Source organism: Papaver somniferum, chromosome 6, assembly GCF_003573695.1.
Source record: "Papaver somniferum cultivar HN1 chromosome 6, ASM357369v1, whole genome shotgun sequence".
In the NCBI taxonomy this organism is placed as follows: domain Eukaryota; kingdom Viridiplantae; phylum Streptophyta; class Magnoliopsida; order Ranunculales; family Papaveraceae; genus Papaver; species Papaver somniferum.
The window spans coordinates 125,521,352-125,542,368 of NC_039363.1; the positions used below are offsets into that span (position 1 = coordinate 125,521,352).

Genomic DNA, 21,017 nt, shown 5'->3' on the forward strand with positions numbered 1-21,017 from the left:
ATTAGTTTGATGAAAGAAAGAATAGAACTGTTGTTCACAAGGATTAAGTTTGTTATATGTCATTATGCAAATAGTGATGGAAGATAGAATGAATCTTGTATATTCCGCAGTATTGGTCGATCTCCGATCCACATCCTTGTGTATGTACTGTGTTGCTCCATAAGGTTCCTTATGTTTGAGCATGACCAACTAAATTGATCATTCTCTTGTGGTTATTTTAGTTGTTGCTCCGTAAGTTCTCTTATGTCGAGCATGACCAATTAAATTCATCATGTTGTGGCTAATTTGGTTGTGTAATTCCGATTGAATTAATCATGAGTTTTCTTGTGGTTAATTTAATTGTGCATTTTGATTGGATTAATCATGAATTCTTTTGTGGATAATTCAATTGAATATTTTGGATTCAAATTCATGTTTTCATGTGATTTGATTATATCCAAAGAAATCCTTCTTTTCTTGTAAAAGTAAGGTCGCCTTTGTTGTTCCTTTGGGGATGACATTTTATGGGGGAGAATTCTTTTGAACTTGTGCTTAATTGCCATATTTTTGTGGGGAGTGCGGCTGTGGAAAATTTGAGGGGTTATCTTGTATCTTTATAAACTCCTTGATGAATGCATTTAGCTTCGGCTTTATGATTGCATCTAAATTTGTTGGTATGTTGTTCTCTTTTGGTCATGAAGTATCTCCGTTGAAATTTCATTAGGATCCCACTAATTTTCGTACCTTCGCCAATTTTATTTACAAAAAGGGGGAGAATTGATGTGTAGTTCATACTACAAATACATATGGTTTGCGGATCATTATGTAAGGGGGGTGGTTTTTATGTTGAGATAAAGTATTGACTAAGGGGGAGTGATACATATCACCATAGTATTGTTGTCAAAGTTGTGATATAATTGAACTTTGATGTTGTGTAGTAATATTATGACTCTGTATAACAATGATTGAGAGCATTTGTTTTCTCATTGTTAAAGCTACGGATCCTCAATAACGGTGATGCTAAACTTACAACCTTTGGGATCATTGGAGTACTTGGAAGTGACGAATATTTCAAGTCGTGTTGAAGATGTCAAGCATGTGGATGAGAAGCTTAAGTTTTTATTTATTTTGTAATCCATATGTATTGATAGTTTTGTCACTAAAATTGACAAAGGGGGAGATTGTTAGAGCATTGCTCGGTCGAACTCGCGTGTGTTTCTATCTCAAGCATGTTTGTCAATGTTAGTGATCAAAACTATGATTATTGATTTCTAGCCTATTTATAGATGTCTCGGACTAGGACATAGATAGTGTAGTTGAGCTTAGATCTCTCGACGCTCATCAATTGAAGACGAAGAACTACTAAGGGTAGCTTGTGGAACTTCATCAACAAAAGGTATGTGGAGACTTAAACTCATCTATCACTTGGAAAGTCTATTTCTACTCTATCTCCTATATTGAGACATAAGTCGTGTTACGATGTAGTTTTCTATTATGCGCATTTGATATTTCGAGCGGAGTTTATCTCGCTTATATATTTCTCAAAATACGTGTTGCCAAGCTTTCGCTTTAGCCATGTTCATCTTACATTCGTAACGAAAGTCCGAATAAGATCATATGAAAATTTCCGAGCTACATCTAACATGGTTTGTGTGATACAATCATTTTGTGTTGCCTTGGAATGTTTCATTATGAAGATTTCAATAACTTGAAAATCGCTTTGATGAAAAATAGTTTGTGAACAACAACTATGTAACGTCCTTTAAGAAAGTTTCAATGATTGAAATTAAGAGTTGATGAGATAATCATCTTTGGATATAAGCATATATAGTGTGTTCGCACATTAGTGTATAAATCCATAAACCGGGAACCAAGTGTATGCATATATGTGTATACAAAATTGGTGAAGGAGACAACATAAGTATGTGTACCCGGACGCATACTGGTAGAAGTTTTCAACCCGAAAATATCAGCTGTGTTTAGGAATTACAAACTCCTAAACTACTCACCTTAAGTATGTGTACCCGTACGCATACTAGAAGAAGTTTTTGAACCGAAAATATCTGCTGAGTTTGGGAATTACAAACTCTTAAACTAGTCACCTTAAGTACGCGTACCCGTACGCATACTGGTGGAAGTTTCCGACCGAAAATTTCTGCTGAGTTTGGAAACTTTACAAACTCAAATCTGGTTGCTTAAGTACGCATAACCGTACGCATACTTAAGCTGGTTATTTTATCAAATCGGTCTATTCATGAACTTAAACATTTAAATCTTAAGGAATGCAATCTTTGCAAATCGTGGATATAATGTTCATGATTGGTTCGAGTGAATCAAACCGATTTGGTTTCTATTGTGTCTTTTATACAATTGAATAACTCTTTAACTAGTTTCATTTGAGTCACTTGAACTAGTTATGGATAAGATGAATGAGGTTAATATGAGAGTAACCAGATGGCTAACTTCGGTGGACCATTGTTGACCCAACATGAGTGTACACATTTAGGTACGGTTACATAAACCTAAGTGAGGGTACATTTCATTTGTGTGTAACAAACTAAGTTCGATCTAACGATTGAAAGATATTAGCTTGGTTGAATCAGGTTTTTCATCTAACGATGATTATTGAATGCTTTGTTACCAAAGTAACTTGGATTGCAAACCTTGATTTGAAAACCATATAAAGGAGAACTCTAACAACTGGGAAACCTAATCCCCACACCTCCTGTGTGATACTAATTTTATTGCTAGAGTCGATTCTCCTTTAACCTTAGGTTTCTTCTCGAGACCCCGTAGGTTAACGACTTGAAGACTTCATTGGGATTGTGAAGCCACACCGATACTACTTCTCTTATAGTTGTGTGATCTGATCTTGTTGTTTATATCGTACGAGTACAATTGTAAAATTGGCTTGAGATTTATTTCTTCGATGGGCAAGATAGAAAAGCAATCACAAACAAACTTCGTCTCATCTTTTGTGATTCCATAATATCTAGTTTCGCCATCATACGATTTAGATTATTGTGAGGTGATTGATAATACTGAGCTGTTATTCGGGAACATAAGTCTGGTTTATCAATTGGTCCTTGTTCACCTTGATTTATCAAAAGACGGAACAAAAACTCTTGGGTATTTCTGTGGGAGACAGATTTATTTAATCCTATAGACTTTTCTGTGTGAAACATATTTTTTTATCAAGTCTTCGACTTTGGGTCGTAGAAACTCTTGGTTGTGGGTGAGATCAGCTAAGAGAATCAAGTGCGTAGTATCCTGCTGGGATCAGAGACGTAAGGAGCGCAACTGTACCTTGAATCTCTGTGAGATTGATTAGGATTCAACTACAGTCCAATCCGAAGTTAATTGATAGTATGCTAGTTTCTGTAGCGGCTTAATACAGTATGGTGTTCAAACTGGACTAGGTCCCAGGGTTTTTCTGCATTTGCAGTTTCCTCGTTAACAAAATTCTGGTGTCTTGTGTTATTTCTTTTCCGCATTATATTTTGTTATATAATTGAAAAATCACAAGTTGTGCGTTAAGATCATCAATTAGAATATCCAACCTTTGGTTGTTGATTTACATTGATTGACACTTGAACATTGATCTTTGGTACCGTTCAAGTAACTACTCTTATATTCAATCAGGCTCGCAGATTTCTATTTATTGATTGCGGATTGAATTAAGAGTTAAAGATATTAAACTCTTTGATATACTTTATTCTATATTGAGTCTGACTGTCTAGTTGATTCTCTAGAAAGTGTATTGGAGTAAGTCCTCTCAGATTGCCAAACCAATTGTTGGGTGTGGCTGTTAGACCCTCGCATTTTCATGTATGCTTTACTTTTCCGTATCTTTTGATTGTTAAAAGTACTATACAAGTTCATGCTCTTATCAAAAACGAAAAAGTTGGTGGTGTACTTGGTATCCATGCGTTTTCAATTATGAACTAAATCACATAACTCTTTATTGACAAAAAAAATTTATGAAAAAAATGCTTTTAATTAGTTTAGTTAATAAAATGTTAGTAGATTACTGAGATTAATTTATAAATTAAAATTTTGTGTAGTTAATTAAATTCGTCAAAACATGGTAAAATTATAAATTTTTATGCCTTCAACCCGAGTCGGCACGGTTGATAAAGTTATCTTGTTGATTGTCAACAGTCAGCACAGTAGTTGAACTATCGATCATGCTTATTCAAGATAGACCCTTTTTTTCGTCGAACAGTCAATATTGTCTCAACTTTTTGACCATAACGACTTTTACCAAATTTTAAACAGAAATTATGGGGTTTCTTTTTAATCTATAATCGTCACAGTTGAAATCTTTGAACCGTGATGATTGTTACAAAAATTTAAACATAACATTATGGTTATTTATTTATTTCTTTATTTACAAAAATTACAATCGATATGGTCGATAGATAAAGACCATGACGCATGTTGATTGTGTTCTTTAATTTTGATGAACATACTAGAATTGACGAGGTTTATTATCAAAACTATGCCGACTGTAGATCGCGTTCTTCATATATGAAGAAAATCTTCAATAAATGGCATAGTTTTTAAAATCTTACGATTTACGATTTGAATGTTACGATTCGCTTCAAAATTTTCCAAAATGATTCGACAGTGAATCTTAAGATTCACATCTTGACTCGTGCAATTTGCAGCGACTCATAAGTCAGACAAGATTCGCAAATTAAAAATAAATTTGTTGTTTTCATGTGATTTATATCGCAAATATTTTTTTAAGACATTTTGACTCGCGCAAGAACAGAAAATTTGAACTCAAAAATTATGTCCATCTAATTAAGTACCCAACAACTAATATTAACACTAAATTGTGTTAAATATTCTTCGTTATTCATATGTATAATACTAATAACATATATTTAAACTTATTAATCTACAACTCCAATATGTATATATGTATTTAGAGATTTACCATAAATCTTCGAATTCGCGATTCAACATATGATTCGATTTTTAAAAATGAAAAACGATTCACGATATGATTCACGATTTAACAACCTCTGGCAAGGTTTTGATGATAAATCTCGTCGATTCTACATAAAAAAAAACGTGTTATTTATTTTAGATGTTATGTTTTTATTGAATTAAATGATCGATGATATTTGTTTGAAAAAAAAACATGATGTTGAAGAAAAATCAGAATACATATAATTTAGTTCCTATGTTTAGATGAAACTGGGTAGGATAATTAAGAGTGAAGGTAGCGTAGTAATTTTATAATTATTAGATAAGACTAGGGGTGAGGGAAAATATAAATTAGGACCGAGGGTAAACTAATTAAGACAAATTAGGGGGTCATGATTATCTTTACCCTCACCCGTGGTAAACTAATTAAGATAGAAAACTAAACTTTGAAGGTACTTTGTAAAAGTTTGAACTTTTGAGTTAGAGGGTAATATTTTCATGGGGGTAAAAAATAACAGGGTAGTTTATCAAAAGATTCTACATAACATTGGGCAAGGAATTATAAATGTAGGAATTACCTATAGATCCTATTATAATGATATTAGTTAGTGGCAGGTCCACCCACTAAAGCCCAATAACGTGAGGTCCTTTTCTCATAAAAAGGAAAATTATGGACCCATGTTTTTATCAACAGGTCCTAGCACACGTGTGAATTTTGATCGAAATACCAATAATATCCTTAATATGTAGGAATATAAGAAAAAATCATATCATAACCTTCTTTTCGTTTCTCTCTGATCATTTTTCGTCTCGAAGGAGCTCTGGCAACGAATGTTTTATTGAGATCATGTGATTTTGGGAAATCAAGCTTCGATTGATTGTAACTTGTAAGTTGATTTACCTATTATTGATCTTTAACTCAGGTTTCTTCTTGATTCAATCTTAATCTGAGATCCAAATCTCTTGATTCCTTGGAGAGAAATTAAGAATTAAGATTTTTGGATTATGGAAAGAGGAATTGAACTCGGTTTTTTGTGTGTTTACGATCTTTATTCTTGATTCGTTAATTTTTTTACTTCAATTTTTATAAAAATACTTCAGATCGAGATACATAATCATGTTTTAGGTTCATTTCATTAGTAGATCTGATTTTTTAGTTTCATTTTGTTGGTCTTTGGTTTGTTTTTAGTTTGCTTTTGTGCATTAATCATCAGTACGTATATGATGTATTGGTGGTTTTTGATGAAAATAGTCCTGATCTAGTTATAAAATCATGTTTTACGTTCGTTTCATTTGGAAATCTGATATTTTAGTTTCATTTTGTTGGCTTTTGGTTTTGTTTCTGTTTGGTTTTGTGTATTAACCATCAGTATGTATATGACGTACTGATTTTCTGTGTTTACTATGCATCTATATGTTTTGCTTGTGTATTAACCATCAGTACGTATATGACGTACTGTTTGTATGAATCTTAATCGTAATTATTCGATTTTTTGATTAGATTATGATGTTTTTAGCTTATTTGAACTCTCAATTTGATATTCTTGTTATTTTCGTTCTTTATTTTCTAAGAAAATCATGCTTGTTTATTGTTTCAGGGGTATTATCTAGCAGTACATATGTCGCATACTAATATAAACTACTTTTGATTCTGTTTTATTCTTAGTTTTATCACTTGTTGTTGTTTGATCCATAAGTACATATCTTCCATACTGAAATAATACTCTTTCGATTCTGTTTTTTTATAGATTCATTCCATGCAGTTATTTTTTAGTTCACGAATCAGCAGTACATATGTGGCATACTGATACAAACTGCTTTTTGATTATGTTTTATTCTTAGTTTTATCACTTGTTGTTGTTTCATCCATAAGTACATATATGCGATACTGAAATAAGACTCTCTCGATTTAGTTATTTTTCTTCATGGAGTTTTTTTAGACAGTGAATTAACAGTACATATATTGAATACTGAAAAAGTTGCTCTTTGAATCTGTTTTATACATAGATTTTAATCAGTTAATTCTTATGATTTTGTCAGTACATATATGAAATACCGAAATAAAACTGAACCATCGTTAAGTAGTATTAATCTTGATGTTGTCATATTACTTGTACTATTCATTTTTGTTATGTTATTCATATATGGATTGTTGTTGTGTTTTAATTGTTACATTTTGGTCACATTTACAGGTTCAATATGTTTGATGTTAAGAGTGTTGGCGCTTTTTGGAGGAAGTGGTCCAATGGGAGTGGAGCACTAGAGAGATCCTTTTTTTTAACCTGTAAGCAGTGTAGCAGATATGTACTCAAATTATGTAAGCAGTGTAGCGGATATGTACTCGAATTTCATAAACAGTGTAGCAGATGTGTACTCGATATAATGAGCATGTAGACACACACGTTTGGTAGTCAGGGTATTGTGATCATTTCCATGTTTTAATTAATTGTGGACCTTCAGATAAAAGAAAATTTTGATTGGACCCTACTATAAATAACCTTATGGACTTAGGACCAAACAAGAAATTTTCCATTATAAATTAAGCTTGATATAAACAGTAAATAAGAAGAAGAGATTACTACTAGATTTGGAAACAATGATAAAAAAAACACTTGAAAATTTCCAACAACGACAAGAGTGAGTTGAGTGATCGCTTAATGAGCTTTGCTTTCCTGAATGGTTTCTTTCTTTTTCTTGATTGGATATGATTCTCAATCTCAATTATACCGCGTTTTTTTGGATTTTCGGAGGGACTTGATATAGCTCCCAGTAAGTGCCACCAACAGAAAAACAAAAAAAGAAGTGGCCAAGTGGGCTACTTGAATACTAATAATGTCGCATTATTATTACCTATGTACTATTTGATCTACGTACGATAAACAGAGATTTATTACCTCGTTTTAGTCTCTAATTGAACTACCCTAGTCGCTAGATATACATACTGTAGTTCCATATCTTCATCCTAGTCCAGCAGTAGAGACACAACTTTGTGTTCCAGTGTCAACCTACGACTTCGACTATTACACAATTGTTCACCATAATAACAGGAGCCATACAGGTATTGCCTATTGGAACCATGTTTGCCACCTAAACTGATGGTTTGTGGAGAAAATTGGTGAAACAGTTAAGACAAATATTAAAAGATATGACTCATGAGATAAGAACAAGACATATCAACTAGCATGAATGACATCAATAGACAGATAACTATATTTTGACAAAGAATATAAAAATAACACGATTAAAAAGACCAACATCAATAATTTCTGGGTGAAAAAGACATGTAAATTTTGATACTGTTTAAATGGACGAGAATGTAAACAGTTTCATCCTACATATTTTCAAATACTTTTACTTATTTTTGATTCACATCAGGATGCATCCAGTTTCATCCTCGCTCTTTTTTAAGTTTAAGTCAGAATCCAATTTCATTCTTGCTATTTTTGGTGTCCATTAGAATCATGTTTTAAAAATATTTGGACAAACGACTCATTTTCCCATTTTCGGTAAAAACAAACCACTTGGACAAAATATAAATCATCAATTTGTATCTTGGCTATAAGCGAGTTTTTACTTTTACCAAGAACAATAATTATCTTCTAAGTCTTACACTATACTTCCTAAAAATGGATCCAAGACTAAACAAGGCCTTGAACAATTTCGGGGTTTGGCTGCAAAGGGGGAAGCATGTGGTTCTGTTTGGGTGACGAATGATTGCAACTTGGCAACGGAACAGAACAAATTCCAGTTTGTTGGACTAGCTGATGCTGATAACAATGATTACTGGTACAGTACTTGGGAGTTTGGATTCGAGAATGAAACGGTTCGTGAGTTCGCATTTCACATAAATTTCTCCTGAGCCATCAGTTTCTGGTGGCCCCACCAAGATATTGTCGGACCATAATTACACTCGCAAATGGTGTTCAACTCCGTGAAAATTATTTAACATTTCAACCAATTATATCACAGGTGTTGATATCGCTGCTAATTTCAAACCAACTTTGTTGGCTGTAAAGAGATCATTTTCAGGTAGGGTCTAATCTCCACAACGTACATTAATTCTTCGAGGAAACAGATTCTACCCCAAAATAGTAAACTGGAAAAATCCTATATGTTCCCTCACTCACTAACCTTTCACATGCTAAATTTTGTCCACCCTTCCATCCCATCAGAGGGAGACTGGAGAAATACAAAACCCTCCTTCCCATCAATATTTAGGTAGCCAACACAAGTACAGAATGCCACCTGCTGATTCTTCGTTTTCTTTTTTTTTTTTCCTTTTTCTTTTGTTTCTTTATGGTTGAGTGGTCAAGTGGAGAGGATCAAACACCTCAGACCTGTTGAAATAACTCAAGAGGAACATGAAATTACAGCACACTGAAGTGGGCAGTTGTGCTAATCTGCCTGACTGAAAGACCTAGCTTCCAAACGTATTGATGTATTTTAGGTGAATGCCAACGATCAGGTCAACAAAGAATCCGAATGGCAGAAATTACTGAAAGACTAAGATAGCAGACACGACCAAAGAATCTGGAAGTTCAACTTCGAGATTGAATATTAAGAAAATATAACCAAAACAAGGATCCACATAATATAGAAGGATCAAGAAACAGAAAAATGGATTAAAAGAAAGAGATAGAACACAAGGATTTACTAAACACGATAACATGGATTTCTAAAATCACAACTCAAATTCAAAAGATAGTTACACCAGATAAATTGAATTGAACTAAATGCCTCTTTAAAAATTTAGCAGGTAATGGAGTTTCTTATCTATGTCGACATAAAAAGACAAGATTCTTATTTGTTTTTATCTTACTCGAAAGCGAAAAGAGCTTCCACGAGATTAACCTGACTGTCATAGATCTCAAGATACCAGAGCACTCCTGGTGCAGAAGATACCACAATCCTGTCAAGTACCTGATAAACAAATCACAGGATACAGAATATACACATCAGTTTCACAAAGTGACGCTACATGAAAGGCGAGTGGTTGATTCAGATCAAGAAATAACATTACACAGCCCTGGTAAACTAAAACATCTTCTGTAACAATTTTATACACTAAAGTTGATGTTGGACCACTTTTTTGTAGTCCATAGAGGGACATTTGAGCTTCTCTACGTGAACAGTGGCTTTGAATACAAGCAACTAGCAATATGAGGTCCAGAACTTGCTTCACAACTATGAAGATGTAGAATATTTAGATGGTAGCCTCATAGATACTACTGAGATATAAATTTAAGGAAGATGGATATGAATAAAGAATCTCCTATAAAGGTGAGGACCTGAGGTAAATTATAAATATCCTGTAATGATCTCCTACATATGCTATTAGCTTTCTTTCAAGCATCTTCGTTAGGCGGTTTCAGACAATTTTATTCTCTGCACCCCTACTACCAACAGGGCAGGGCAAGTTCTGCCTTGGAATACGCTACTGCGATATAAAGGACTTTATATGTGCTTCAGTAGTCAACACAACTCACTATTGAAACCCCGAACCTACATCACATTATATACAACTACAATGCAGTTCAAAACATAAGAACAGAAAGATCACCATGAGTACCATAACCACTTGTATTGGTAAATATCAGAATCATTTTCAAACGCAAGCAGTAAATATAATGAAGCAATAATTGCTGGCAGCTTTTATTAGGAAAAACAGTATTTCGCAAAACATTATTCTTTTCAATTTAATATGTATAGTAAAAGATCTGTCAAAAAATAATGGAAGCTAGCAGGTGACAGAACTCCATGAAAAGATAGGGTCCAAGTACAAGACCATGTGAAGCTGGTCAGGAAATGAGAGACCTCATTCTGGTAAGAGAACTCAAAAACTTCTAACTTCCCATACGAACAACTGACTAAAGTAAGGCTCTCATTTTCTCCTGAGTTGTTCTGGAAGCATCCATCGTGACGCAGAAAACAGTAGAACAGGAGGTCGAAAAGACGTCTAACAAAGGGTTAAATGTCCACCTTCAGAGAGATACTTCATTCTCCAAAAGGCATCGTGATTGGTCAATATGGTCAAAAACTAGATTGCAAAGTGATATCTGTCTATATTCTGCTCCAATGATATTCAAGATAGAAAAATGGAGGGGATGTACCCTTACATGCAATCACTGCAGGCCATGTACCTAAGACGTCTAACAAAGGGTTAAATGTCAACCTTCAGAGAGATACTTCATTCTCCAAAAGGCATCGTGATTGGTCAATATGGTCAAAAACTAGATTGCAAAGTGATATCTGTCTATATTCTGCTCCAATGATATTCAAGATAGAAAAATGGAGGGGATGTACCCTTACATGCAATCACTGCAGGCCATGCACCTAAGAGGGCTCGAAACATCTTATGTAGCTAGGAGGGCCTCGTAACATTTTAGAACCTAATTTAAATGACTTTAGCAGTATGAATTTTAAGCTGTGATGCGGTCTTCAAACTTGATGCAGAAGTTGTAGCCCCAATGGTGCCCATCTAAAACCGTAATGACACAGAGGCGTGTAGTGAAACGCGGCGCCTTCGGCTGCCAAAATTTTTGAGGCGTTTTACAGCCTAGGCAGCGGTTTGGGCCTGGGCTCAGGCACCGCCTTAGTCCAAGCCCTAGGGTTTTAACAAGAAAATAGCTTTCTTTTAATGACGCAGCCACCCCGTTCTTCTTCTCTACTTTCTTTTCTCTTTTTCTTTCATCTACGGCTACCAATTCAGAAAACATAGAGGGAAGAAGAAATGAGAGGTCACTAGTGGAGTGAGATGAGTGGAGGAGGCATGAAAAGAGAAGAGAATGCTTATGTATCTAGGGTTTGGTTAAAGTAAAAGGAGAAACACGTCTTGGAAAGACGAGAACGACCTTATTAAATAACATTTTTTAGCTAATTACAAAGAACATATACATTTTATGTGTTTATATATATCCGCCTACTCCTCCACTAATCCCCCGAGTAGTCCCTCTAGGGGCCAGGCCCCACTCAGCCGCTTTTAACAACTTTTACTACAAAGACCGAGGTTCCAACCTCTGTTTAAAGGGAAACTTCCGAATGACTGAGAGGCGAGATAGTCGATTGCTCAGCCTTTAACTTCATTCATTTCTAAAGACATCAACTGGACCAAGAAGGAAGAAGAAGGTACACTAGATACATAGGTCTTAATCAAGATATAGCCAAACTAGCTTGAAACTATGTCCAGTAATGAAAAGAGGCAAATCAAACATGTTTTCGCGTATTCAGTATGAAGCTAATACTACATGCATGGCTTAAATGCAAGAACGGAAACATTCTTTAGCATTGTGATTTAAGGGTGTGAGTCGTGTAACAAAAGTGGATGATGCACCATAAATAAAACATGCGCTCAACAGTTCTTTTGGGGATCAAATTAAGAATGCACAGTTCAAGCACCACTCATGGAATTGGAAGCTATGAAAGTTTGAGGATTGCATGAAATAACATCTCAAGATTCTCAACCTCTAAAACGTTACAAAATAAATAGATTGGAAATCCATCTGATTCCAACTACCAACGACCAACCTAAGCTGCGAAAAGGGTGCTTCGTTATTGGTCATATCTACCTATTGATGGCTGGTGCAACCCCTAAATACTTCTGATGTTCCCTTCTTCTTTTTTAACTCTCCAGACATGTTTACAAAGTAATTTTCTAATGAATCGTCACTAAAACCTAAAATCCATGTATACTCTTAATTATATATAAAGATGCTTTACTTTGGTTTGAATAATTACAGGGCAATAGGAGGAAACGAATCTTATCTACATTTCTACCAATCATCAAAATCAGCTTTGTGTACATATCTCAGCTTGCAGATAGTTGTATTTAAAGTATAAACCTAATGTTCTAAAGGAAGTAATGTAATCACTAACATAGATAAGGTCATTGACTCATTGTAGATTATAGCTTGTGTGAACTTACATGCACCAAATTGAACATCTATGAAGAATCCAAAAAACATCAATCCGACGTTCCAGATAATACCATAGTAACTTGCGAGGTAAAGAACATTTAAATTTCTAACAGTATGAAACATTTAAATTTAGGGAAGAAAAAAAAACTTGCTTGATGCAAGTGTCTTGAAACATTCCTTAAAACCTCAAATTAAAACAACAGAGTAGAAGTAATATAGGAATAAGCTGAAACCCTACATCATGATTCAGATTATAACATAACCAACAGAATAGATAGGACACAAAACAAAGAGAGTCTAGACTACTCGCATTTCATTTATCCTTCTAACCTTTCAATAAAAGCAATCTATTGGGTGCTTCTAAGAATAATGAATTAATATTGACGCCTCATTTACTAGTAAAAATTAAAAGAATTAAGAGAACCTACAAGTTTTAGTAATCATCATCTCGCGGCTTTTTCACTCTCTCTCTCTCTGCGTCACCTACCCTTGCCGTTCCCTAACAAATTAAAACCCGAATTTCTTTCTTTATCAATATACAACTTCACAAAATTTATAGGCCTAATATTATATTGCCTTACCTATCACCACACTATCAAAACTCAATCCAATTGCATCAAACAATACAATGAATCTTAAAACAAAAAATTAAGGAAAAAACCCTAAAATTCAACCTAAAGACACAATAAAAAAGAATACTAACTAGCGATCTGGACAAGTGCGGCAGAAGGTACCCTGTGAGAGCTCACAGCACGCTCGCACGTTGACTGCGAGGTGAGATGTGAGACGAGGAGCGGCAACAATGCTATGCAACGTTAGTAGTGACCGAGTACACCCTATTTCACCCAAAGTCCTACATCAAATAAAATCAATGCCAATAACAATCAAGAACAACTAAATGAAGAATCAGATTATTTTTGTTTCAAAAAAAACCCTAGAAAATTTAGGGATACCTTGGGTTGGCAAAATTGAAACGAGGTGCTTGGATACGAGGAGGAGCCATTACTGGTGTTGGACGGATACGAGGAAGTGGTGCTGCTGTTGAACGCATAGCTCTTGCAGCGGAGAAGAAAGATCTTGATGCAGATCCGCGCCAAGCCATCTTTGAGTGAGAAATTGGTTTCGAGTTCTCTGATTCTCTGAAAATGTCTTTTGTTTTCTGCTCTACACGGTGGATCCCGATATCAGTCGCAGGGTTTAAGGGGAATCTAGGGTAACCATAAATCTATTTGAGATAATCATTTTAGTAAATGACACTCATATCCCCATCTTCATTCATTTCTTGGGCTCATTGTTTCCAGGTCGAGAAAATTAGGCGCTGGCCCAAAAAAAATAATATTTTATTGTCAGGTGCACAATTAATTTTTAGTTCTGTGACACTCATAATTATATGAAATTATTAAAAATATCTGCATGATGGATTATGCATCTTGAAAGCTTTTGAAGAGAGCTACGCAACAAGCACAAACAACAATATCAAATTTTTGTTTTTCACGAAAAAATCGGAGGTAATAATCATTTTAGGCAAAATTTTCGAAAACTTGATACATAACCATTATACAGCCACCAAAAAAGATGCATAACACATTCTGCAGACGCATAACGAATTATGCAACCATTTTCTCCACTGCATAACAAATTATGCATCTATAACAAGTTATGTAGCCATTGTATTATTGCGTACATAAAAAAATAGATGCATAATGCATTATGCAGCCATATTTTTGGATGCATAACAGGTTATGCATCCATTTTCATGACTGCATAACATGTTATGCATATATAATTTTAGGTGCATGACAAGTTATGCAGTCTTTGTTTTTGTTGGTTTCCTAGTAACAAAAAATTTGATGCATAACGTGTTGTGCAACTGTTTTCTGGACTGCATAACAAGTTATGCATTAACTTTTGTAGATGCATAACATGCAATGCGGTTATGAAAATGGATGCATAACCTGTTATGCAGACATTTTCTCGAACACCACATGTAGGTTACACCAAACTCTTCCTCACTTTTTAGCATCTGTGACAGTAAAGCTCGAACACCACAATTATGATAAATCCATAATTTAATATGATGGTGATTCTTTCTTTTTTTGAGAAAAAAAATGATGATACATAAGTTGGTAACCACTTTCCAATGATGAAATAAAACTTTAAATGAAAACAAATCTTCCTTGAATAGTTATAAACAAACTTGTGGTTCTCAATAACACCAACCAGTCCACAAATCATACTATAAATAAGACCTCTCAACTCTTCCTTCAATAATCAAGATATCAACCATCATCCTATTACGCACTCAAAACTGCTCAAAGGAGAGAAACATTCATAATATAACAAGATAGAAGGAAAATCCCCTGCTCTCGTTGCTGCAATGATCGGAGTACTCCTTATGGGATTGTTCATCGCATGGACTCCAGTTGAAGCTACTACTTGCACTCATAATGGTTGTTATACAACAATAACGATTCTTCTGCAATATATACCCATGAAATCATGGATGTTAGACCACAAATAAACTTTACCTTGGCCTTTGTTTCTCATGAAAGTTATAAATAGATCAAAGACAAACCTTGGCGTCTGAACTAAATCCTTTCAGGAACTTCATTTGAGCCCATCCGTTCAGTCCGATTAAAGGTATCAACACAAGGATAATTAAGGACAACTTCCAGTTCGCTTGGAAAGCAATGCCCAGACCAGCAATAATGATTACTATGCTCTCAACAAGCATTGCAAGTGAATCTCCAACAAGACTGCAAACACTTGCTGCATCTGCAGAAAGCCTGGTACCAATAGCACCACTAGAGTGCTCTGGCTCATCAAACCAATCAATATCCATATGAACAGTCTTTTCAAAGCACAGGGAGTGTATACGGTTTATTAAATTGGAATCCAATTGGTATTGTTCCAATGGAAATCGAGACACAGAGTAATGGAACAATCGAAATTGGAGAAACATATATACCTCAAACAATGATTAGGGTAGAGATGAATGATCGTAGGTACATGCGGTGGTTGATGTTGCCGGTGTTGGTGGTGAAGGAATGATTATTGGAATCTAAGTAATAGAATAGGGATTTTGATTGAGACCATCGTTATTTGGTGATGCTGCTAGTTATAATGGTGGTTGGTGTTGCTGCTACGGCGGTGCTGGTGGTGATGGCTACGATGATGATGGTGATGATGGCGCTAGTGGTATGGTGTAAGGAAGAGATTTTTTTTTTTTTTTTGTGGAATCGAAGAAGAACAAAAAGAAAAGACGGAAACCTAATTTTATAAACTATGGGTTAGGGGAAAAAAATCGCCAAAATTTGATGCGCGCTTGAACTTTTTTGTAGGTGGGTTTCACAGTGGGGGAAATCTGAAAAATGGGTGTGGTTGTAGTTTTCACTTTCAAGTCTCGTTTGTTCCATAACTTGGGTCCAGTCCAGCAGAATGTCAATTAGGCCAAACCTCACTAGCATCTAGATAGATTGTCAACTAGTTAGTTCATTATGCACCCCAATACCTTCCGCTAGCATCTATATAGAGAATACAACAAGCAACATTCACCTTCCCCTGGGTGATTTTTTTATTCTTTTTTCTAAAAGAAATTCATCAGACCATCCAGTTAATACAAATAGACCTTGCAAGGCAGGACTCCAATATTCAAGAGTTTGGAGTTCTATGGAGGTTGTACCTAATATTACATGCTCGAATGAATTCCGTTGGGAAGGATACTCGGCCAGTTGTGCTATTATGAGACACTGGGCTTTGAAAAGTTGATCCTTACTCAGCCTCTTTCCGTCCGCACTAAGGCGACTAACAGAATGCTCCAGATTTTGGTTCGACCAATCTGTTGGGATTTAAAGAATGATGTAGTGGGATCTGAGTTTCCATCTTTCAAATATGCTCCTTTAAAGCGTGAGCAACTCCGGAACAATGTCAAACCTTGCGGATCCAGCTTTTCCCTGCATAAGATTTGCCATTTTTTGTACTCCTACTTGGTTAGTTTGGGCTGACTTATTAGTTATAACCTAGCGTAGCAATCCACTCTGCTTGTGCCTTCTTCGACAGTTTTGGGGCGGAGTAAGACAAGCAGTGCCGGCTACCAGATTTCTCCTTTAGGTTCAACAAAAACACTAAAAAACTTCAGTTTTAATAAAAATACCAGAATCACTTAACCCGAAACTGATAGAAAAATGGATCAATGATCAACATGGAGTAAGAAAAATGACTGTTGCTTGAAGCGAAGAATTCTAGTCTATGACAGTAACTATTGCCTGAGCAACACTTGTTGTGGTAAGAAAATCAGCCATTCACTGACAAACTCAGAAACATAAGATCACACACAAGTTCCACATATAAGATGAAATCAAGAAACAAACTCGACCTGCGCGGCCATAAAAATGGATCTTGTAATGGCAAATTAACTATGCAATAAATTAGCTCCACTAGATAATGCATATTAACCATTTACAGCAAACAAAACTACATTAACAAGACACTGAATCACAAGCAGACGGACACTTGAAATGAGCAGCTTCATTTACAAGGATATGTGCATCCCTTACATGTGAGTTTCCAAATGATTACACTTCGGACACTTGAGCATACACTCATGAACACAGCATTACTCTGCTACTACCACACTTTGCCCGCCGATCCGAAATGTTGGGGAACGCCCATAAGCCTTTGATCCGTTTCACCTGCAACAGAGTGGGGGGTGGAGGAAACCCGTACCTCCGAACTGATCCAGTGAAGTAGATGTCTAATCGAAGCAGCTCGATATGATCCCATACCTAAAGCTAACATAATATAACCCAACTGTGACATTGTCGAATAAGCCACTAAAAGGTATCAATTGAGAAATTAGCCCAAAAACCAAACCACGTCATTCATTAAATGCTTTTGAAGTAGCATCTGCGAAATAAGTACCATTTAAAGATTCTACTTACACACAATGTTAATCCAAATTTAGGCTCATATAAGGATAAGTTGACCACACAATTGCACAGATAAACGCAGTGCTAAACATTCTAAACATGAACAAACAAGGAAAAACAGTACATCCCACTTCAAAATGAACGCAATTAGAACATGATATATGATAAGAGCTACAAATTCATTAGTTTGCACTAAAAGCGCCCACACAATAGACTAAAACCAAAAGAGGTCTAACAAGTATGGATGGATTAAACAACAACACTACCATATCTCATATACTTTTGAGAGACGCTAACGTTTTCATCTACTAACTACATTGAAGTAAAACTAGTGAAAGAAATAAAGATAAGTTTGTTCAAATCTAAGGCTGGACGACTGTTTTGCCCCAAAATATACTCCAAAATGTGTTTGCCTCTTTCTTTGATGATAAATTGTATACAACGAAACAAAGCTTTGCCCCATTGCAAAGCTTCTAGTGCTCTAGTAGTCAATCAGTTGATTCGACCAAACATCCTAACATTCTCTTCTCCTAACGCTTCCAATGAAACAAAGCTATACTCATGACGAATGGTTTCAAAAACATCCAAACCAGTAGTAACATCATTCAGAAGCTCTTTTATACTTTCAGTTCTCAGGTTATAACTTAAGTAAGTTTTTTCATCATCCCAGTATAAAATCTCCCCGTTCTTCGTGAGGGCCAAGAAATCCTTACCACAGTCACGTTCGGATTGCAAGGTGCCTGCCAAACTCCAATTGGAGGAATCCTCTTCCTTTTCGTTAAAGCTACCACCGCTACTATCATTTTTCTTATTAAATGACCATACATCAGCAGAACCTTCTAAACGCATATAACACAAGCAGCCTCCTAAAACTTGGATTCGATAATAACAAGGAAGTGCAAAATTTGGGTCACCAGGCAGGAGAGGGTAATCAGGCAGCATAGGGAGCAGACGGAACACCTCATCTGCCAGATTGAAGGCCACAATTCTATCAAAGTTCGATTTCATTAGTTTACCAGGAACCTCAGCTTTCCATGGTAGTATCTTTTGGTGCAACCAATAAATCTCTCCATCTGCATGCACACCCGGTGAATGAGAATTATTCGTCTGCAACGAATAAGCAATCTCCCCTTTGTTTCTCCAGCCCGTACCAGCCCCAATAGTGTATACCTGAACTTGTCCTGGTTCTGTATGTTCATCTGATTCATAGGAGATTCTAACCACCTTATACTCATTCGTTTTGTCGTTGTAACCAAACCCAAATACATTTCGACGACATTTTTCACCACAAATTGGTAACAGTATGTATTCTCTAGTAACAGGATTACAGATATAGAGAGGATCATTAAAAGCCCCATATCTACCATCTATAGGTATAGATAAACAAATCAAACCATTAGAAGAACCAATTATCACAGACTTTTTCTCCCAAAATTTAGTTATACCGAATGACATCGACTTACAATCATCTCTGCTAATGAGTGGATGATTCATCTTGGAGATTCTGAGTTGAGATTGTGGTTGTTCATTATTATTATCATATTCTAAAGAGAGAAGCTGCACTTTATCTTTTGGTAACATATTGAGGAAAATGAAACTAATCTTTGAATCTGAAGGAGGGGTATTAACCTTAGAAAGATGAGAGATGAAGTGTTTCCATGTCTTTGATACTAATCTGCATTCACAAACAGATTCAAATGGAACCCTAACAAATATGTGTAGTATGATTTCTTCAGGAAGAACTCTCTCCATCGATTGCTTGATGATTTTGTTATACTGCTGTGTGTGCATTTGAGTCTTGAGAAGATGAAGAATTCTTTTAGTTGCAGGAATTTGCAAGATTATTTACCTGGGTAGTTGATAGTAATAAATAATAGGGTGCGGTCTCGGGCTCTCGGCTCTATAAAGTCTAACCTAACAGCATGGTGTTGGTGTACAGTCCTAACTCTAAAAAGTGTGTAGCAGACTCTAGTTGGTCTAGACTTGACCTTACTTTCGTATCATGTTCCCTAATAACACTGTTTGCAGCGCTTCATATTATCTAATTCTATTTCCCTTTTATTTTTAATATGGAAAATTGCTTTTTTTCTTTTTTTTTTTTAATTTAAGATTAGGAATTAAACTTTTATTATTTATTTATTTTAAAAGAAATTAGGTGGATTGATAAAAAGAAATTAGTACATAGGAATTTCCAACGTGTTGGTTTCCCTTATCTCAATTGTGTGACTTGAGATATTGGTTTCTACCAACACATTGTTCTCCCTGATTTCAACAATAGATAAAGCAAGAGAGTTTGAGAAACTTAAATCAGCAGAAAGAAAAAAATTAAGAAAAACTGGCATTTGCAAGCACTGTTGTTTATGAAACCGTCTTTTCCTTGCTTCTTTTGCCAGGGTATCGGCTACTGCATTGCATCTTCTATTCTTGTAAGTAAGACCCAAAAAATGATTGAAAAAGCGGAGGTCTAACAACACCACCTAATATTTCGCTTAGCAATCTGTATAAATAAACTCGAATATACTTTTAAGAGAATCAACAAGACTCAGTCAATTAAAAGTACATCAACGAGTTTATATCTCTCTCCCTCTCTTGATTTGATTTCCTCAAACAGAAACTGCGAGTACTAATCAAATACAAGGAATAACTTGGATGGTACCAAATACCAATATCCAAGGATCAATCAATGACAATCAACAACCAAAGTTTGGATTACTCTAGTTGATGATCTAACGCACAACCTGTATTATTTCAATTATAAAGATAAAACAATATAATGCGGAAACTGAAATAACACAGACACCAGAAATTTTGTTAACGAGGAAACCGCAAATGCAGAAAAACCCCGGGACCTAGTCCAGATTGAACACACACTGTATTAAGCCGCTACAGACACTAGCCTACTCCAAGCTAACTTCATACTGGACTGTAGTTGAACCCCAATCAGTCTCCCACTGATCCAAGGTACAGTTGTACTCCCTACGCCTCTGATCGCAGCAGGATACTGTGCACTTGATTCCCTTAGCTGATCTCACCCACAACTAAGAGTTGTTACGACCCAAAATCGCAGGCTTTGACAATAAACAAATTTGTCTCACATAGACAAGTCTATCAAAGGATCAATCTGTCTTCCACAGAAAAACCCCAAAGTTTTTGTTCCGTCTTTCGATAATAAACAAGGTGAACAGGAACCAATTGATAATCCAATCTTATATTCTCGAAGAGCAGCCTAGATAAATCAATCACCTCACAACAATCTTAA

General features: G+C 35.5%; 2 protein-coding genes across 4 annotated transcripts; both read right to left on the minus strand.

The window, feature by feature from the left end:
• Nucleotides 1–9,511: 9,511 nt before the first annotated feature.
• Nucleotides 9,512–14,037, minus strand: LOC113289188. Of its 3 annotated transcripts, XR_003330900.1 has the most exons (4): nucleotides 13,784–14,037; nucleotides 13,565–13,683; nucleotides 13,259–13,329; nucleotides 9,514–9,837 (listed from the first exon to the last, which is right to left on the minus strand). XR_003330900.1 is itself a non-coding variant. In XM_026538384.1 (3 exons), exons 1-3 carry the CDS (start codon nucleotides 13,930–13,932, stop codon nucleotides 9,830–9,832), a joined length of 276 nt encoding a protein of 91 aa, XP_026394169.1. In that variant the 5' UTR covers nucleotides 13,933–14,037; the 3' UTR covers nucleotides 9,512–9,829. The 3 variants fall into 3 exon arrangements, 2 of the variants coding, with proteins under 2 accessions (XP_026394169.1, XP_026394168.1); XM_026538384.1 differs by lacking the exon at nucleotides 13,259–13,329 and having other exon boundaries at nucleotides 9,512–9,837; XM_026538383.1 differs by lacking the exon at nucleotides 13,259–13,329 and having other exon boundaries at nucleotides 9,520–9,837; nucleotides 13,534–13,683.
• Nucleotides 14,038–18,250: 4,213 nt separating this feature from the next.
• LOC113291454 (F-box protein At3g07870-like) lies at nucleotides 18,251–19,510 on the minus strand. Its single transcript, XM_026540986.1, has one exon. The coding sequence runs from the start codon at nucleotides 19,508–19,510 to the stop codon at nucleotides 18,251–18,253; it is 1,260 nt and encodes a 419-aa protein (XP_026396771.1).
• Between the last annotated feature and the right edge of the window lie 1,507 nt (nucleotides 19,511–21,017).

Excerpts from the sequence above, each read along its gene's own strand:
- LOC113289188 (XM_026538383.1), bottom strand. The coding sequence starts at position 13,932 with ATGGCTTGGCGCGGATCTGCATCAAGATCTTTCTTCTCCGCTGCAAGA. Across the intron at positions 13,684-13,783 it reads TTCAATTTTGCCAACCCAAG|GACTTTGGGTGAAATAGGGT; the intron begins GTATCCCTAAAT and ends TATTTGATGTAG.
- LOC113291454 (XM_026540986.1), bottom strand. The coding sequence starts at position 19,510 with ATGGAGAGAGTTCTTCCTGAAGAAATCATACTACACATATTTGTTAGG.